At 34.6% G+C, this 17,980-nt stretch overlaps 1 protein-coding gene across 11 annotated transcripts in view; it reads left to right on the top strand.

Moving 5' to 3' along the window:
• Positions 1–17,980, top strand: part of FOXP2 (forkhead box P2) — a 190,503-nt gene that overhangs the window by 164,937 nt on the left and 7,586 nt on the right. For 8 of the 11 annotated variants that reach the window (XM_075208997.1, XM_075208999.1, XM_075209001.1 and 5 more), the window contains exon 17: positions 9,963–10,052. The exons of the other annotated variants lie outside the window; for them this stretch is intronic. In XM_075208997.1, the coding sequence (XP_075065098.1) occupies positions 9,963–10,052 (90 nt within the window). The remainder of the gene's footprint in view (positions 1–9,962; positions 10,053–17,980) is intronic. 11 annotated transcript variants of the gene reach the window in all.

Below are 17,980 nucleotides of genomic sequence, written 5' to 3'. Positions count from 1 at the left end.
TAGCAAACACTCTACTACATTAAAATATTGTATTAATAATAAATATAAGTGACTCATGTAAGATTGGTCACGCTTTAAAAACCCAACAGGAAAGAAAATAGTTTTATATATAAATAGATTTTTAAAACCTAAATGAATGAATAGATGATTAATTAAAGCATATTGCAGAAATCTAAATTTAATCAGATGCAGAATATGAGAATTCCTATATTTGCCAATACATTTTTCAGCACCATAGCTCATCAAGCTTAATAAATATGGTCCTGTGCTACTTTCCTAATTTAAATTTATTGTAATAGAATTATACTGTCTCGGAACCAGGTGTTATTTTAGAAAAAATTCTTCCGGTAGTATTTATTACAGTTAAAATGTTTACTAAATTGTGAAAGACTGCAATTCCAAACAATGCCACCAACTGTTTGTTAAGCTGTATTGCTAGTTATTTCATACAGTAATGTGCAGTCTCATTGAGGTAACAATGTAAGTTTAAATTGAGAAGCTTATTTAAACATTATTTTACTATATTGTAAATTCCTACAGAAAGAGTAGTTTTAAAATCCTCTATAAGTAATGGTGGTTAAACAAGCTACATGATCACTAAAAATATCTGCAAAATTGCCGGCTGACGCTGTGTCCCCACAAAATGTTGGCATTCCTGTAAGTCTGGTTGTATCTAGTTGTATATGAAGTTGTCTGCTGATCCCAATGGAACTGCTGTATCAGGACCCTCCTGTTAACTTTATTATGTAAATGGAATGTTTATACTCCTTTTTGGAGTGCCTTATTTGCCTATTTGCTTATTAAAATCTTACAAATTCTTTGCACCGTTCTTTGCGCATAGAGAGGTGGAACAGGGGAGGTAGTTGGCGGTCCTAGCAAAGTAAAGGCATGTTCATGCACTTTACATGCTATTTTGAGTTGAAAGTAACCGCAGATAGGTGTCTAGCAGATGTATCTTTTGCGGGTGCTTTCAGCTTGTGCAAGAGACCTTGCTGCAATAAAAAACAAAGTAAAAAATAATTAAATAAAAAAAAAAAGGTGTGCACCCCCTCCCAAACAGCATAACCAACCCTTGTGCTGTTTGGGGTGGAAAAGAGCAATTTTTATATTTATTTTACTCTTTTTTTTTTTTCTATTATCTTCTTTACAGGGCTCTGTGTATGATACACTTGCACACCGGCCGATAAGGCGGATAAAGAGTATGTTTGTGCAATTTGCACAGTATTCTAAGTGATCCCTGCCACTCTAAGTCATCCGACTCTAAATGAGGCCCTATGTGTGCAGCACAAGGATGTATAACAGGAAATGGACCTTAACCATAGTGCCCTTTACCATCCTAAATATTTTTGCCATATAAAAGTGGCAAAGTACATTCATTTGTGGCTTTACTGGAAATGTTCTCTGTTCCAAAACTAGTATAGATGTATGCCGCATTGTAATCAATTTAAAAACATTCTTTATTAACAATGAAAATAGTTGGACCAAAAGACATTTTAATTTGCATGTCACCTCCGAGTATTTTTTTATTATTATTTATTTATGTATTCATTTTAGAAAAAACAGCAAAATATACGCATCATGGACAATATGTTACATATTTTTAAAATAAAATATATGCCAAAACCCTGCTTTCTAGCTCAAACATATCCATTCTTTTAATACTGATCACAAAGAAGATGTTTCTAATAAAATAGCTCCCTGTGTTTTTGACCTTTTAAATCCTTATTTATTCAGCACCTAAGTATACAGCACATATTGAAATTCCTATTTATCTCTTATAACTCACAGCCAAATAAACAGATTTATTGGCGTACCAGTGGCTGTGTACTTTCAGTTTTCATTTTATAAAGCAGTTGGAGTGCTGAATGTATTCTTATAACAGATCCCCAGATAGACCTTTTGATGTTTAAAACAATCATAACAAGCATGGCATTTGAAATACCAAACATCTATAACAACATGTTTATATCTATTATATATGTCCTTAAATCCTGCAAACTTTTTCTGTTGCATTAAGTGAAGCCAATAAGTTAAAATCTCGTGATGCAATGGTATATATGGTGAAGTGTTTTTCCCTAGCTTTGAAAGCTTGGCTCACAAATCAAAAGGAAATAGATTTTCTAGGACTAAATGATGTCATAGAGCTCTTGTGATATACAGGCTAATGACTACTGCTCATATTTTTTAAATAGTTTAACGTTTACCTGGCACATTGCTTGTAATATTAGCAACTCGTCTTTAAAATGGTATATATTGCTCTTACTGTTCGTTCCTGATTACTTTAGCAGTAGAAAAGAACTATGGCCTTTTCCACTGTGCTTTGTGGTGCGACTATAAAAAGTAGTTTGATAAGTAATTTTTGTTTTTCAACAGACAGCCAATTAAACCTTTTTTGGTGTTTGAGTCACCATTGTGACAATGTGGCAGATCCATCTAATTTGTTTTTGCTCTTCATTTTTTTTTTTATTACCACTTAGTGGTTTGTTAATTGTGCAGTGTTATGTCCCAAAAGGAACAGAACAAACTCACCTTACTCTTCAAATTTTTAAATTAAGATATAATACACAGCTTAACTTACCTTCTGTCAATTTGTTACCCAAAAGGCTTTAACAGTCCAGGGCTGCGATCATCTCTCCTAACAGTGATTTTGTCAGTGACCATGAAGTCCCCATTTGGTAGAATGGATTTCACAGAAGCAGAACATTGACAACACCGCAGATGCTTGTTTGCATCAGGTATGAGCTAGTAGGAGAGAGGACTCAGTGCTGGACTTTTGGAGTGTTTGGTAGAACCCACCTTTGTGGTAACTCCATACCAAAAATAATTACATTTTTGTATTTTCTTTCATCTTTAGTAAACTCCACTCAAAACTACATTTTTAGTTTTGGCTACAATTTTTTGCTTTCATGTTCAGTTCCCTGAAATTGTGTCATCATCTACTTCAATGGGACTGCAGCCTTCACTACAGGGTCTGAGCTCTCTCTCTGCCCCTCCAATCCACTCTTCTCTCACCTCATATCTGCCATTAAACGCATGAGCAAATCACACAGTCAACTGGCAGAGAGGATTTCTGATTGCAAAATATTGAGAGAGTGTAGTGCTTATGTTATATTCTTTTATTATATCTTATATAATATAAAACAATGTTACCTTTTCAACAGGTAGGTCAGCAGTCCTGTATTTGGTGCTTGCATTGGGCATACAGTAGTAAGTGTGAACACTATGTTAACAGACGGCACTGGATGCCAGGGCCAGCTGTATACCGTTACTGAGAGCTGGATGGAGTGCAGTATGTGCTACTTGCGTACAGCTGTCCTCTGCCTATGCATTCACTCCAGTGCATCTCCTGTTGACTAGGAAGATATTTTGGAACTCCAGCTTTTACAGTGGTTTCATTGCTCCAGCAGCCCATTTCGCCAGTAGCATTGTATGCACACCTATATACAGTTTCCAAAGTGTAAAATGATAGGACCAAATGGATGTAGAGGAAGTTTTACTGCAAGAGAAAATAATACATTGTTATAACCCCCCCCTAGATGGACATTATTATTGTTGTTTATATATAATTAACATATGCATCTCTAAACATTGACTATACACACCATAATTTCACTTCTATCTGTGCTTCCACACTGGAACCAGTCTGTGATAGCCCCTGATTTCAGTCCATAGATTGGGAACACAGGTCTCAGCTGTCATCTCACCAGGGCACGTCTCTGTGCATGGAATGTTGCATAAAACCATCTGGAGCCTACTAACATATTCTGAGGAAACCCTGGTAATATCATGCAGGGGAAGAGAGCCCCTTTGTCTAACTAGACCCAGATTAACTCTTCTAATATGCATTTAGTGTTAGAGCTTAGATATCACAGGAGGTCATTTACTATGGATCAAGAAAATACAGGGAGGTACAAAGTTGTGTATTTCCAGGGTACCAAAACAAAGTCATATTTACCTCTCCCCAAAAGAAAAATATAAAATTCAACCTATTAAAAAGAAATGATTCCCAGTGTAACTGACTACATTTACATGAGAATTGACATGGTCACAAAGGAGTAAAAACCCTCTGGATAAGAAGATATTGATGTTGGTTTTCTTGTATTTGTTTATGCACTCCAATCTATTGTTTTGTAAGTATATTTTTAGCTATAACTACTTATGTTAACTAATATCTCATAGTTTTGCATGTACTGCTTGTGTACTTTCTTACTGGAGTGAGTCTGTGCATCTTGTAATTTAGAAAGATAAACAATACTTTGTATGCTCAAGTTTTACATACTAATGATAATGGGCGTTCACTCTGTAGATTTAAATGGCTAGTTGTGACCATACTTGCCATCTTTAAAAATCTCAGCCTCCAGCAGAACACTGCCCCCCACAGAAAAATGCCATGGTCGGGGAGTAAAAATTACATGATTCGCAATCTCCCAGACATTTTAGGACAGTAGGCAGCTATGATGATGAAAAAGAAGTGTTATTTACTCACTCTGCAATTTAAAAGCCGATAGTTTGTTGTCTTTCCTGATGGCATGTAAAAAGGCAGACCTCACTAAATGCATGTATCACTCTATCTTTATTAAGGCTTTCTATACTGATTAGACATGGTTTCACCAGGAGAGGAAGGGATCCAGTCATGGACAATGTTAAACTGCATCTTTTATCATAGAGAATGGAAAAAGACACAGTTGTAGAAGTATAATAGTCATTATATCATAAATTCCACACTTCCACATTTTTGTGCCAAGAAAATGCTTTTCACCCTAGATGTTTAAATATTTTTCTCTTACAGTCCTTCCAATTACCACTTTCTACAATTATGGTTGTTTTTGTCATAAGTTTGGGTTTATTTACAGCATTACACCTGCATATTACATTGCTTGCTGAGTCAAATAGCCACACAAGGCTTTAGATGCCAATGTCATAAGTTCATAGAACTATTTCTCACAATGAAAGATTATACTTTCATTATGAAGCTCCAGTTTTTTTTATTGTGCATTAGATTTTCTACTATTGAAAGCACATATCCTATAGAGACATATAGTTCTGGAGTCATAACAATCAGCATATCATACAAAAATGTAGTGATGAAAATTGTGAGTAAGACCTTGCTCAACAAAGCTGGAAGGCTAAATTAGAGCACATCTGAAAAGGAACATAATTAATAATGAAATGCAAATAATTTGAGAATCACTTAATCATACAGTATGTATTCAATATCAGCAAAACAGAGCTTAAAAGGAGATAGTATAACAGTTTATGATATATAGCTAAAAATAGCACACATACATCCTTGAATGCATAGCTTGCTAATGCTTTCTGAACATTAGTGATCTTGTCATTTATGTCTTAGCTCTTAAATTACTTACATAAATATACCACCGCAGTTACCAGATAATCTTAAATTTTGGGAAAAGTAAGGTGTTTTGTAATAGTGCATAAACCTGTCTCCATTTTTAGTAATCCTCCGAACCTGTATGTTGTAATCCACGGCCAGTATTTCAGTTTGAATAGGAGTCCAAGGACATTTGAAGTTGTCCTCCTAACCATACTTCAAACAATTGAAATCAAAATGACAAATTGCACAGTCTTAACATCTGTACTACACCACCTTAGGCAAAGACAAACCTCATTACCTGTGGCAATCACAAATGATTGTTGTTACATTTATTAAAAGCTATTCCATAGAGTTTGTTTCAGCTCGCTTAAGCAATTGTATCAATTAAGCAATGTTATCCGGGTGAACCCCCTTAGACTAAACAGTGTGGCACATACCAGAGGCCTTGTAAAAAGTTAACTGGCAAAATTTAAGATTAGTAACTGCTTCACCACTGGTAAATGCCGGGACGGTTGGGCCTGCCATCAGCACATAAAATAACACTACTGTAAAATATTATGCATTTCAAAAAGAAACCGAACAAGGTTTCAGAAATTATCTTACTTTTACTCAATATATAACATATGAAAAGTTAAAGGCGTCACTTTCTAAAGCAAAGAGAAGTCTTCCTCTCAGTTAAATGTTTAAACGTAATCTACTTCAATCTAAATAATATCCAAACTATACTTATTCTCTGCACAAAGGAATATGGGCAAATTGTAATAAACTTGTTTTGATTTAGATAAACAATTGGGAAACTGGAATAAATATGTTTTTGGTTAGCCACAAAAAGTGATAACGTAGAACACAGCACCTGGTATATTGCTAAATGAGAATACCACTTCCTTTTTGTGCAAGAGTTTATAATTCATTCATCTCTAGTTCAAAAGAACTCCCTAGTATCCCGACCCCTGTTGGTAAATACATCTCTATTCTAATACATTTTAGATTCATTATTAGTATATACACACAGAATTCAATCAAAAAGTGAGACTGGTTCATTTTATCCTATAGGATTGTTTAGAGTGAGAAAGTTTCACAGCTCCATTTGTTAACCCTATAAAATAAAGTCATTACATGCTCACTTTCTCACCGTTAAGTGATCATAACCTTATGCTTGACTAAGGTGATTATTACATAAACTATGTTGCAATACCAGACTTTGCGGAGCTGAGCTCAGGCAACTATGTTAACAAGTGAACCAGTTGTGTTACCAAAATAAATATCATACATCCAGTTGCTAAAGTAACGATTCATCAAGAACACTTATCAATGAATATATAATCCATACAAATATTGGAAGTCAACATGACTCGTATTCATCAAGAATTGAATCTATGAATTAACACAGATGTTGTCTCATCTACTGTTCTTACTCTCTAACCTATGAATACTTACAACAATCTTGGTAGCACCTTTATAAATAAAGGAAGACGGCAATCTAGAATACAAAAGGTAAAACACTGCATTTAACAAGTACAATCATGTGATGAAACATAGGTATGTAATACAGGTGCACTAGGAGGATGTTTTATTCCTTTTTTCTCTTCAAGAAAAATTAAATTTTCATGTAACTCATACATTGTGCCTTTTGGCCTGATGCAGTGTTAGGAGCAATACAAAATAGGTGTAAATTTGCCCATGGACAAACCATGTAGCCATGCAAGGTTTTTTTGTCTATTTTTGCATGCAGGGAAATGCTGACTGCATTTGCATTTAGCGCACAAATACTGGACAGCTTTATTTTTACACTGTAACTTAGATTTTATCTAGGAGAAGCCCCTTCCAACTCCCCCGACTCCCCAGTGCAATGTGATTTTGCCCAGATGCAAATTTGCTCCTCTACTAACTCAATTTTGTATATGATTGCACAATTTTATTACAAGGTACAATGTACTTCAATGCTTTTAGTAATAGTATATAAGACAAAAGAGATGAAGGCCATATTACGTCTTTAAAATTCAGCATCTCATGTATAAGTTTTAAAGTTGCATATATATTGTTAAATCAAATTGAAAAATACAGTCATCTCATCAATTAAAAGTAGTCAAAATTTAAAGAATACGTTATTAATATTGACCCTCAAGTCACAAGCAAAATATGGCGATTCATGATTAGTCCTCCTGCTTACACCGCCCTTTGCAGTTGGTTAACAAGATGATATTACCAGTTCTATATTACATAACTAGCAGAGCCCCAGGAAAACTGGCTGCATCTTGCAGCCCCCAGGGATCTGTCATGGGATATAAGCCACCTTAGGAAATGTTTTCCTAGGAGTTTTAAAGAAATAATGGACAATTTACACATATATACATGTATGGGCCTAAACATAATACAAACACTCAAGAAACAAACATTTCTGTGTTTTAAACTTACATGTTTATTAGGATGCTGATCATTATTTTATTTGCATGAAGTTGAACCAAAATAATATTGACATGTCATGGAACCATAAGTATTTCTTAAACTTAATTTTCAACAATAATAAAATGTGTTAACTTAACACCTGATTCCTCAGTGTCTTTCCCTTAAAACCTAGAAGAATAGAAACTTGACAACATAAGTTTTTCAAGAAAAAACATACATAAAACAATACATAAATCACATTAATATTGTCATGTCATATAATAACATTGCGCTTTGTCATGAACTCCTAAAGATTTTATTTGAAACTTTTCAATAGCTCTTTGCATGTAAGGTAACCATGGTATAAAAAAAAGTTCAAATCGATCTGGAATACAAAACACTTTTAATATGAAACAGAACAGAATCATCACCTAGCTATTTGTATTTTACTTATAAAGCTTCCCTAGAATGAAAGAAATATAAGCCAGTCATTAAAAAATAAAGATTCACTCATTTATATTTCTCTACGTTAATTAAGCTAGTTAAAAAAAGGTAGTTAACCTTGAATCTAGACTGTTTGCTTGTTATTATTTTAAGCTTGTCTCTGCAATAGAGGGAAGTACTTGGGATGTAATAATTTACTAGAGCTGAGAGTGGAAATATACTTGTGAAGAGTCAAAACACTTGGGGGTAGATTTCTAAAAAGGAGAAGTGGAGTTTTTGTCAGTAGCAACCAATCTGTGTCTAGCTATAATTTTCTAGAATGTAGTAGAAAAATGATAGCTAGCACCTGATTGGTTTCTATGGGCAACAACTCAACTTTTCATTTTTAGAAGGTTTGATAAATCTACCACTTGATCCCACTACTTTTGCTAGTACTGCATATATCGAAAGATACCCTCCTCATACTCCTCAGTACCCTTCACATGGTTTTCGGTCTTCTATTTGATAACTGACAGTATGAAGTAGTCTCATTGGAGAAGCATGTGATCATAATTCAACTGATCGATCTTCAGTCTCATGTAAATTTTAATGTAGAGAGAAAACATTTTCTCTCAGAATTTTTGCATGTCTTGCCTGTGCAGGTGGCACTTCCTTTTTTAATGGCCCTTTTGGCCGCAATTCTTTAGATGCTCATGTCCTACTCGCAATCAGAAACAGATTTACATATTTTCTTGTGAAGTAAAAACTGTGCTGTCATGTAGAAATATAGTGTAGTATTCCAAAATATTATTGATTATACTTGTGTTGAAATGACTAGTTAACATTCATTAATCCTTCACTGTCTTACTTGATTAGTTGTCATGATGTTATTGCTACATTTTTGTAATATTTTTCTTAAACATTTGTACAGTGTGTTTTATTTCTTGATAATCTAATATCATGCATAAAGAATATTGGACAATGTCACCAGAAAATATAAATAGAGCTGTCAGAAACATAAATCTTAACAGAAATAAACTCCTCTGCACCACAACATATAGCTGATGATTGAGGGATTATCCCGGTGATCCACGCAATTTCCTGGTAAGATGTTACCATTACATTTGAGAACTAGGAGAAGTTATAGATTAGAGAACTGGATCTGCCAAGGGGATTCATTTGGCCAGTATGGGAGATGTGCAGTGAATATGGAACTTGAGTGGGCAGTTGCAGCACTTGTGCAATCAGGTACCACATTTGCTTCACACCTACTGCCTTAGTAGATTTCAGTCCCACCCTCAGCTCTGTGCAGTTCTCAAAACTCTATTCTCGGTGCTGTCTGACAGCTAATATCATGCAATGAGGATCAATGGGTAGAAATAACAACCAAGAATGAAGGTTTTTTTGTTTTTTTTCAAACGGGGCAATTCATTTAATCCAGTTTACATGTGTAACTCCATTTAACTGTTGTGTTATATTTTAACATATTACATAATACATTGTCATTTGTATTGTATTATTTATTGTAGCACGTTAAATTATGTCTATAGTTATAGCTTGTGGTGACATTTTAGCAATGCTATTGGAAAACAATGCAGAAGTCATCATATCCTTTCTGACATACTTTAACTATGTGTTTTCTAATGTTTTGATGCGACAAACAACATTGTAATTCCATGTCTTGTCTGTTAAGAGTCATTTCAGTTTTTCTTTCTGTCTTTTGACTTTCAATATTTCTTACTCTTCTTAGTTTGGGTCATAGCTATTGCTGTATCTTTTCCTTTTACATTGTTCCAGTCCCCTGTTGTTGCACTTTCAGATCATTCAAGTTCCTTGTCACTCCTCTTGACAAAAGGATCATTCCAGTCCCCTGTCATTCCACTTTGAGATTGTTCCAGTGCCTACAACGGTGAGCCTATTATGCTTTAATGTGATTATGGGGTAGGAGGGAATTAATAATAGTCACAAATTATTAGTGGCTTTACAATATAATATATTGCATGTGCAGAAAATTAGATTTTGTTTGAGTATTAACATTATGAGTTCCCAATTGCTTATATAATGCAATAAAATTTAAAGATATTTTAAATGTTATGTAGTCATTGTCATAGGTCACTGTTGTGGAAGACAAGAGCGGTATTAAACTGGTCAGGTTTTTCTTTGCTATTCCTTGAATTTTATCCCCTTTTGTGTATGATATATGCATGGATATTACAATAAAGAATAGATATTTCCATAGCTTCTCTGGAATTTATTTTACATTGCTGTTATAATAAGAAAGTAGTATATCTAATTAAGCAGAGGGCACTAAGAAAGAAAACAGATATAAAAAGGCTCAGGCTGAAGAGAAAATGGCACAGTCTGTAAGTAAATGGGGGTAAAATATTAGGAGAAAAACAAAATTAGGAACTAAAAGAAGGAAGACTAAAGATGGAAAGAAAATCTTCTGGAGGAAGATAAGGGCATAGCAGATCAGCTAAACAAGTAGTTCTGTTCAGTATTAACAATAGAAGGAGAAAAAAAGGGACCTCATATAAGTAGCACATGAGTCCATTAATATAGGATAGGATCTGACAGAACTCTCAAAATGGAATGGTCAGTGGGGCCAGATGGGATACATCTAAGAATACCAAGAGAGCTTAAAGGGGTGCTGGTTGTTTAATTAACATAATAATTCTACCAGTCACTATTAACAGAAGTTATCCCAGAAGACTGGAAAAAATAAAAGTATAGAAGAGACTGACATAATTGTTAGGAAAATTAATGGAAACGGTGCTGAAAGAAAGAATTATAGAATATCTTAAATGCAGCAATTTACTAGATCCTAGCAGCATGGACTTACTGGAGGAAGATCATGTCAACAAATCTCATTGTTTTTTTACTGTATGACTACATTTATGTACTTTTTCTAAATGTTAATAAGGCCTTGGACACTATCATATGACTGATAAATTTGGATTGGATTTAAAGATGACTGAGTGGATATGACATTTGTTAATTAAAAGACAACAGAGTTTTAATAATTGAAATACATCCAGAGGGATAGGCTTCCACTGGAATTGCCAAAAGCATTAGCCACGCATACCTGGCACTGGTGCGCACTGCAATTCAAGGATATTTTTATCCCAGTTTGCAGCAGGCCAATGTTGAGGGATATGCCACAGTTCCAAAAGGAGCAAGTTGATTACATTTTTCCCACATTAGGATCCATCATTCATTTTTTGGATATGCTACAGCATGTTCATAAAGCGAAATAGTTTAAGTTCAATTTGCTTGACAGGAAATCCTTTGTGCAGGCTTTGTATGTGTTCCCTGATGAACACATCAAAATCAAAAGGACCATATGCTACACTGCACCCACTCCTCAAGATGAGCAGGAACATATCTCCCAACCTTCTTGCAGTTGATTCTCTGGAAAGCAGGACAGTCCCCTCAAATCAGGACTGTCTAGCCTAAATTGATGAAGAGACTGTAGACTATTGTAGGTGGTTTTTTTCTCCAAAAACTGGACACATATGTTACATGCATGTGATTCGTCCATAGTCACGCAATAAGCATGCCACATACACTGGAATGAGGTCAATCAGGTTGAAATTCTGTTCTAGATTTGTATGAATAACAGTCAACATATACATAGACATGGGCATTACGTCACATAAATAACTTTTACAGTTTTACCTAAGCTGTTTATTTATTTTAAACATAAATTAGGATATTGCATAGTTTATGTGCCCAAATTTAGTGTTGGGTATTTCAACAAAAAAAACCTGATATGTCTGTAAATAAAGTATAAATGATCAGTAGTAAATGTCAGCCATACATGCCTTCATATAGTGCAGTAATGTCTGCAGTTATTGCCACTTTAGAAATTGTTACAAAAAACACTAGCCTTATTCTACGTTTATTTAAGATTTTCACATAACGCTATATGTTGCAATTATTAGAAATCTAAACTTTGTGAAATGTTTTCATATTGTAGCCAGATATTTATGAGGTGTAATTTTATACTGCATAATGTAGAACTTCAATCCCGGGATTTGAGTAAATACCTTTGCATCTGACATCATGGGAACAACATTTCCTGGATATCCATGTTATGGCTATATTCTTTATTTTTCTAAATCTAGTAGTAAATCTGACAAACTTTTCATTTTAGAGAGTTTTCTGATGTTTTCTTTTTTCTGCCCTAGGCTAGGTCAGAATTGTCTGAATCCATTTACCTTGTGATCCCTAACAGCTGTCAGATTGAAATAATATTTTCAAAAGTTTACATTGTTTGATTTAAAACCCAGCCATACAGGAAAAAGGCATGTGCCTCGGATTATAGAAGTGTGACTATGTACATTATCATCATGCATATTCTTAAAAGCTCCTTTGTTTCATATTCTCCTTCCTCTATAACAGAGGAATGCTTATTGCAAGATCATATATTGTCTTATGGGGTTATTTAATAATGTATTGCATATCGCTATTGACTGCTGACTTACATCTTACACCTCTGGACCTAATATACACAAGCCATGCAAAACAATATAAATCTGTTTAGAATTAATGTTCTCCGTAGCTAAAAGTAAAATAACGATCACAAAAAATCGACAGCTTTTCTAATATTTTCCTTAGAACAATACCCCTTTCTTTTAACAATCATTGTTGCTCCTTATACTCTTTCCTGTTCAAGTTTTTTAAACATACTGTCATGGATATCCTCATGCTTCTTATGCATAACATACAATTTTGTACCGTATTTTACTGTAAACATTTTCGATGGTCATGTCCAGAAATCTCCAAACGTTTTTACTTATTTATTAACTGTTACTTATATAGCGTCTGCATATTACACAGTGCTTTACAGGGAATCTTTAATTCAACCCATGACATAAATCCCCTTAAAATAAATATAACCAGGGAAATCTGTAAGTATTAGAGGTTTAGTGTATGTTTTGCATCATAAAAAACATTTGTAAAATGTAAGTTTTTCCACATAAATACTTTTTTAACCTTAATATTTTATTTGTTTACCATTTTTTTAGACCTATTTATTTGGCAAAGCTTGTGTTAACATGCAATACCATAGCCTGCGATATCATATACACTATGGTTGTTGTTCCAGAGATGATCCAGGATTCACTAGACCTAGATAATCTCATGCAAGAATCCCCCATGATCACAATTGTGTCCTAAATGTTACTGAAGGCTTATTGTAATGCATAGGGATATATGCATAGGGATAGAGATCTCTATGAGCTCACTTTCCCTATGGGCCTAATGTACAGTTGAACATAATTTTACTTAAATCGTAAGCGTAAATTACATGCCGTAACTTCCCCCCCAAACAGCGGTCCTTGGAGCCATGGGTATGCTGGTGCTGGTAGTGCTACAAGCGCCAGCATTCCCAAACACTTAATGGCAGTCTGGGCATGCTGAAATGCACCAGGGACAAAATGATTTTTAACATTTTAATTTAATTATTATGCCACACCCACCACTCCACGGTTATGGGAAGAACCCTAGTGCTTTTCAGCACAGGGCTGGTTAAACCCATGAAGTGGGGGGGGGGGAGATCTGATCTTCCTAGGTAATCCAGACCTGTGCTGACCATCCTAGGGGCCCTCAAGATGCAGGTTTCCCTGCTGCAGTGCCACCAAGCTGTTAAAGCCTAGTGCTGGTAATAGTATATTCGGGGGGACCCCATGCTTTTTGGCCCCCTAATTTTGCTAGTACCAGTCTAGAGTGGCAGCACAAGGGCTGCTTAAACTTTGTTTGGGAGAGGGGGGGCAGGGATGCTTTGTTTTCTTAATGTAATTATTTATTTTCATCTTTAATACACCATGGTCTGTGCTTATGGTCATCATCAGCACAGATCTTGCACCAGGATAGAGCACCAACAATAGATAAGTCTCCTAGATGCCTATCTGCCACCGCTTCTAACTCAGCATAGCACGTAAAGAGCATGGACACGCCTTTACTTTGCTAGGCTTGCCCACTACCTCCCCCATTCTGCCTCTCTAAGCATAGAGAGGTGCAAGGGTGAGACTGAGACGGATCCTTGGGTTTGACTCTACATGAGGCCCTATTTGTCTAATTAGAAATCATGTTTCCAGGAGGACACTTGATCACTATTTACATGTGAGGCAGGTGCGCAAGCTGCAGCTTTTAACAACAACATATAATGGTAAAGGATTGAGTGCCATGCAACATAGGTTGATGGTCTCCTAAGTGTGGGACATGCCCCGATGTAAACTTTACATATAGGGCAGGGAAAAGATTAAATGGGAAAGTCATTTTCCTTGTGATAAATTGCTGCTTTTGACTGCAATTGTACAGAAGAAGTTTGAAGGAGGAGGCATTTGGTAGGTTGGGAGCCTCTAACATCTATTTAGATGACACCTTCTATATCACTGAATTCTCCCACCTTTTTTAAACTTCCATCGGTTGATCGCAGTCAAAAGCACAGAAGAATGTATAACCGTTTTAAAACAGGTACTTTCCAGAATTCTTGATCATTGACTTCTGAGCTAGTATGACTTTTTCGTGCAGAACAGCTTAGTTTTGAGGCAGGATTTACAGTTTAAATAATGCCAAACCCAGATGAGGTATTTAGTTACTACTGTATATATTAGAATATGCATTAAAGTGTCATGTAATAAGGTACTTGTGTCTTCCAAAAAATAGTTTGCTTTCTTTGGTTATCACAGGCAATACATTATTTGTATGTATACATGAAAAACCGAAACAGACATGACTTGTAATATTTTCTCTATTTCATCAATATTTTATAAGAAAAAAAGTATCCGAGTTCAGAAGTCAAGGAGGCTTTCTCTTGAGGCCTACTTTATCATTTATTATAATCATAACTGTCAGAGGATTGTAACCAGGCAAATAACACTGGTGGTGATACAAAATAATGTTAAGTATATATGTTTTTACATTGAAACAAACATATTTTTAAGATTTACAGCCTAAGGATGGCAGTCAATTAAGAAAATAACTTTGCTTTAGTGTCAATATTTTGGTACATTTACTTGCCTCTCATAGCTTCACCTCTGACCTCATGTGACCTATTGTTTATAAAGTGTTGAAACAGAAATTATTTTCACAATTGTCAACATTTTTGTAAAAAAAAACATTGCTAGCAATCACTAATAATAACAATAATTACATTTTATTATATGTGGGATAATGTACAAATGTAGCAAACTTTAATTAGCATTTAACACATCACATGCCATTGAAAATTATTGGCATGGGATGCATAAAATTTCAGTTTAAAGTTTACTACATTTGTAACTACTTGTGTAAACTAGGATATTATAAGTCACAGAGGAATTGCTGGCATTTATACAGGTATCATAGCTCTGAGGTGACTTCTAATATCTCTAATAATTTACAGTAGGGATCATGTTATTATTTATAGTTAGCAAATTTTCCAATTGAACACTGAAGTGATGACATCAGAACTTACTTAATTATAAGCAATGATATCAGACTCCCCATTATAAAGATATTATTTACAGGAGATTATACATATATTAAAATAATTTGTTTATTATTATTATTATTATTATTATTATTATTATTATTATTATTACAAAACTAGACCATGCATAATAGTCTTGATGATGACAATTATAAAAGACTCCCATACCTGTGTTTTATGAAAACTGTGTGTTCATATCAAAATGATTACCATGTTTTAGCAATTCCATTTTTGTTCTTTCTAGCTCTGTTTCACAAGCTGTCATGCTAACAATATTTATTCTGCTTGCCGACTTCAGGGGTGGATATGTCTGTATTCTAAGGGGAGGGTTGCAAGTTAGATTTTTATATCCACAAATGTATTTTATGTATATGTGTGTAATAGACATGTACATCTAAGTCAGTGCTTTGACATTTTGCTCTAGATAAAGATGCTGATTTTCTGTATTATTCAGTAGCTCAGGCTGCCACAGTTTTGTTAGACATGAAACCCCGATTGTTAACACTGTGAAATATATAAATATTTATTAACTGCATTGGTGCAGTTAAGATCTCTTTAATTTGGATGTCACTAAGAAATCTTACAGATGCACAGCTAGAACAAAACATACAAGCATTTTATTTGTACCATACTGTGCAATTAAAACTGCCTTAAAGATGATTTTACTTGATAAGGCTCTCTACTTACCTGTAATAGACTACTTTCCTATTTTACAGTTGGTTTTTAATACTCCCATATGTTTTTATTATGAGTGTATGTGTCTATATACACACACATATATATATATATATATATATATATATATATATATATATATATTTCCGACACATGAGTTGCAGCACAGCAAAAACACTCCAATTGACAAAGTACAATATGTAAACATTTGTTGCACCTTTGCATGTGCATATTGATAAATATATGTTTTATTATTTCTGTTTCATAAACAAACCATACAAATATTTGTTTGTTTCAGTACTATAGCCATTCTTCGTAATGTATTAAGTAATGACAACACTTCCTATAGGCTCCTGTTGTTAATGTTGCTGTTACAGGTCTACAATTAAAGATGTACATATTCAGAATGCAACAATGAAAAAAAGATAGTGTCACAACAAAATAGTTTTTATAACCTCATATGCGACATAACAATTATCCACCTTCCAGCGAGATACGTACTTCCTTAAATAAAGTCATCATCATCAGCTATTTATATAGCGCCACTAATTCCACAGCGCTGTACAGAGAACTCGCTCACAACAGTCCCTGCCCCATTTCAGCTTACAGTCTAAATTCCCTAGAATACACACCGAGAGAGACTAAGGTCAATTTAATAGCCAATTAACCTGGTATGGTTTTGGAGTGTGGGAGGAAACCGGAGCACCTGGAGGAAACTCATGTAAACACTGGGAGAACATATAAACTCCACACAGATAAGGCCATGGTTGGGAATCGAATTCATAACCCCAGTGCTGTGAGGCAGAAGTGCTAACCACTAATCCACCATGCTGCCCAAACACTTATCTATACAAAATGTTAATTTTATATTAAGAAAATTGATTATGTTTTAATTTGAATTTTCATTCAAGCATTTTAAGTCTTACAATCTAATTTACCAGCTGTTTCATACTACCATATCCCTTTACCTGACAGTGTAACTCTCCCTTTCCCCTACCTGTCCTGCACTCACTTTTTGCTGATCAGTTTGGTTTTCCATCACCCCTCTCATACCATCACAGTAATTTTCAGGATTCCACATTACCAAGCATTTGTTTTTCAAAAGAACCAAACATCCCTTTCAATTTCAAGCTTTTTAAGGCAGCCAAGTGAGTTGAAGTGACTTTTTGTTTTAAGCCAGTTATCCCCTGCCCCATATCATTTTACCTATCCAGCCTTATTGAAGCAGCTGTTTTTTAGCATATGTTTATAGCCATGTAGGAGTACTATGAATAAATAAGTAAAGCATAGAAATCTTTTATTTTCTAAAATGTATGCAGTGCACAGAGTATATAGCTCACACTTACTGTTTCATATGACTATATTTCTCTGTGTACCGATCTGGGATGTAGGCTCAAGCATTGTACAGGCTGCTTGAAATACTGGTGCTCACTTAATGAATACTCCCTGAAGATCTAATTTTCCCATAATGGGGCAATTTAAATCAATTTCAATATATTATAGCATAAAGCATTTTTAGTAGCCATCTTGAAAACAAGTGTTTCGGTAATAAAGACAATGGCCGTAAAGCTTTGTAAGTGAGTATGTGGTACTGATGACATTTTGGTACAGATTTATTTTGTTCCTTATTAAATGGATAGTAATATTAATTACTAATTTGAAAAATGATCATACTATAAAGACTC

Source organism: Mixophyes fleayi, chromosome 4, assembly GCF_038048845.1.
Source record: "Mixophyes fleayi isolate aMixFle1 chromosome 4, aMixFle1.hap1, whole genome shotgun sequence".
NCBI lineage: Eukaryota > Metazoa > Chordata > Amphibia > Anura > Limnodynastidae > Mixophyes > Mixophyes fleayi.
Note: the sequence above shows the minus strand (reverse complement) of the source record. Positions and strands in the feature narration are given on the sequence as shown.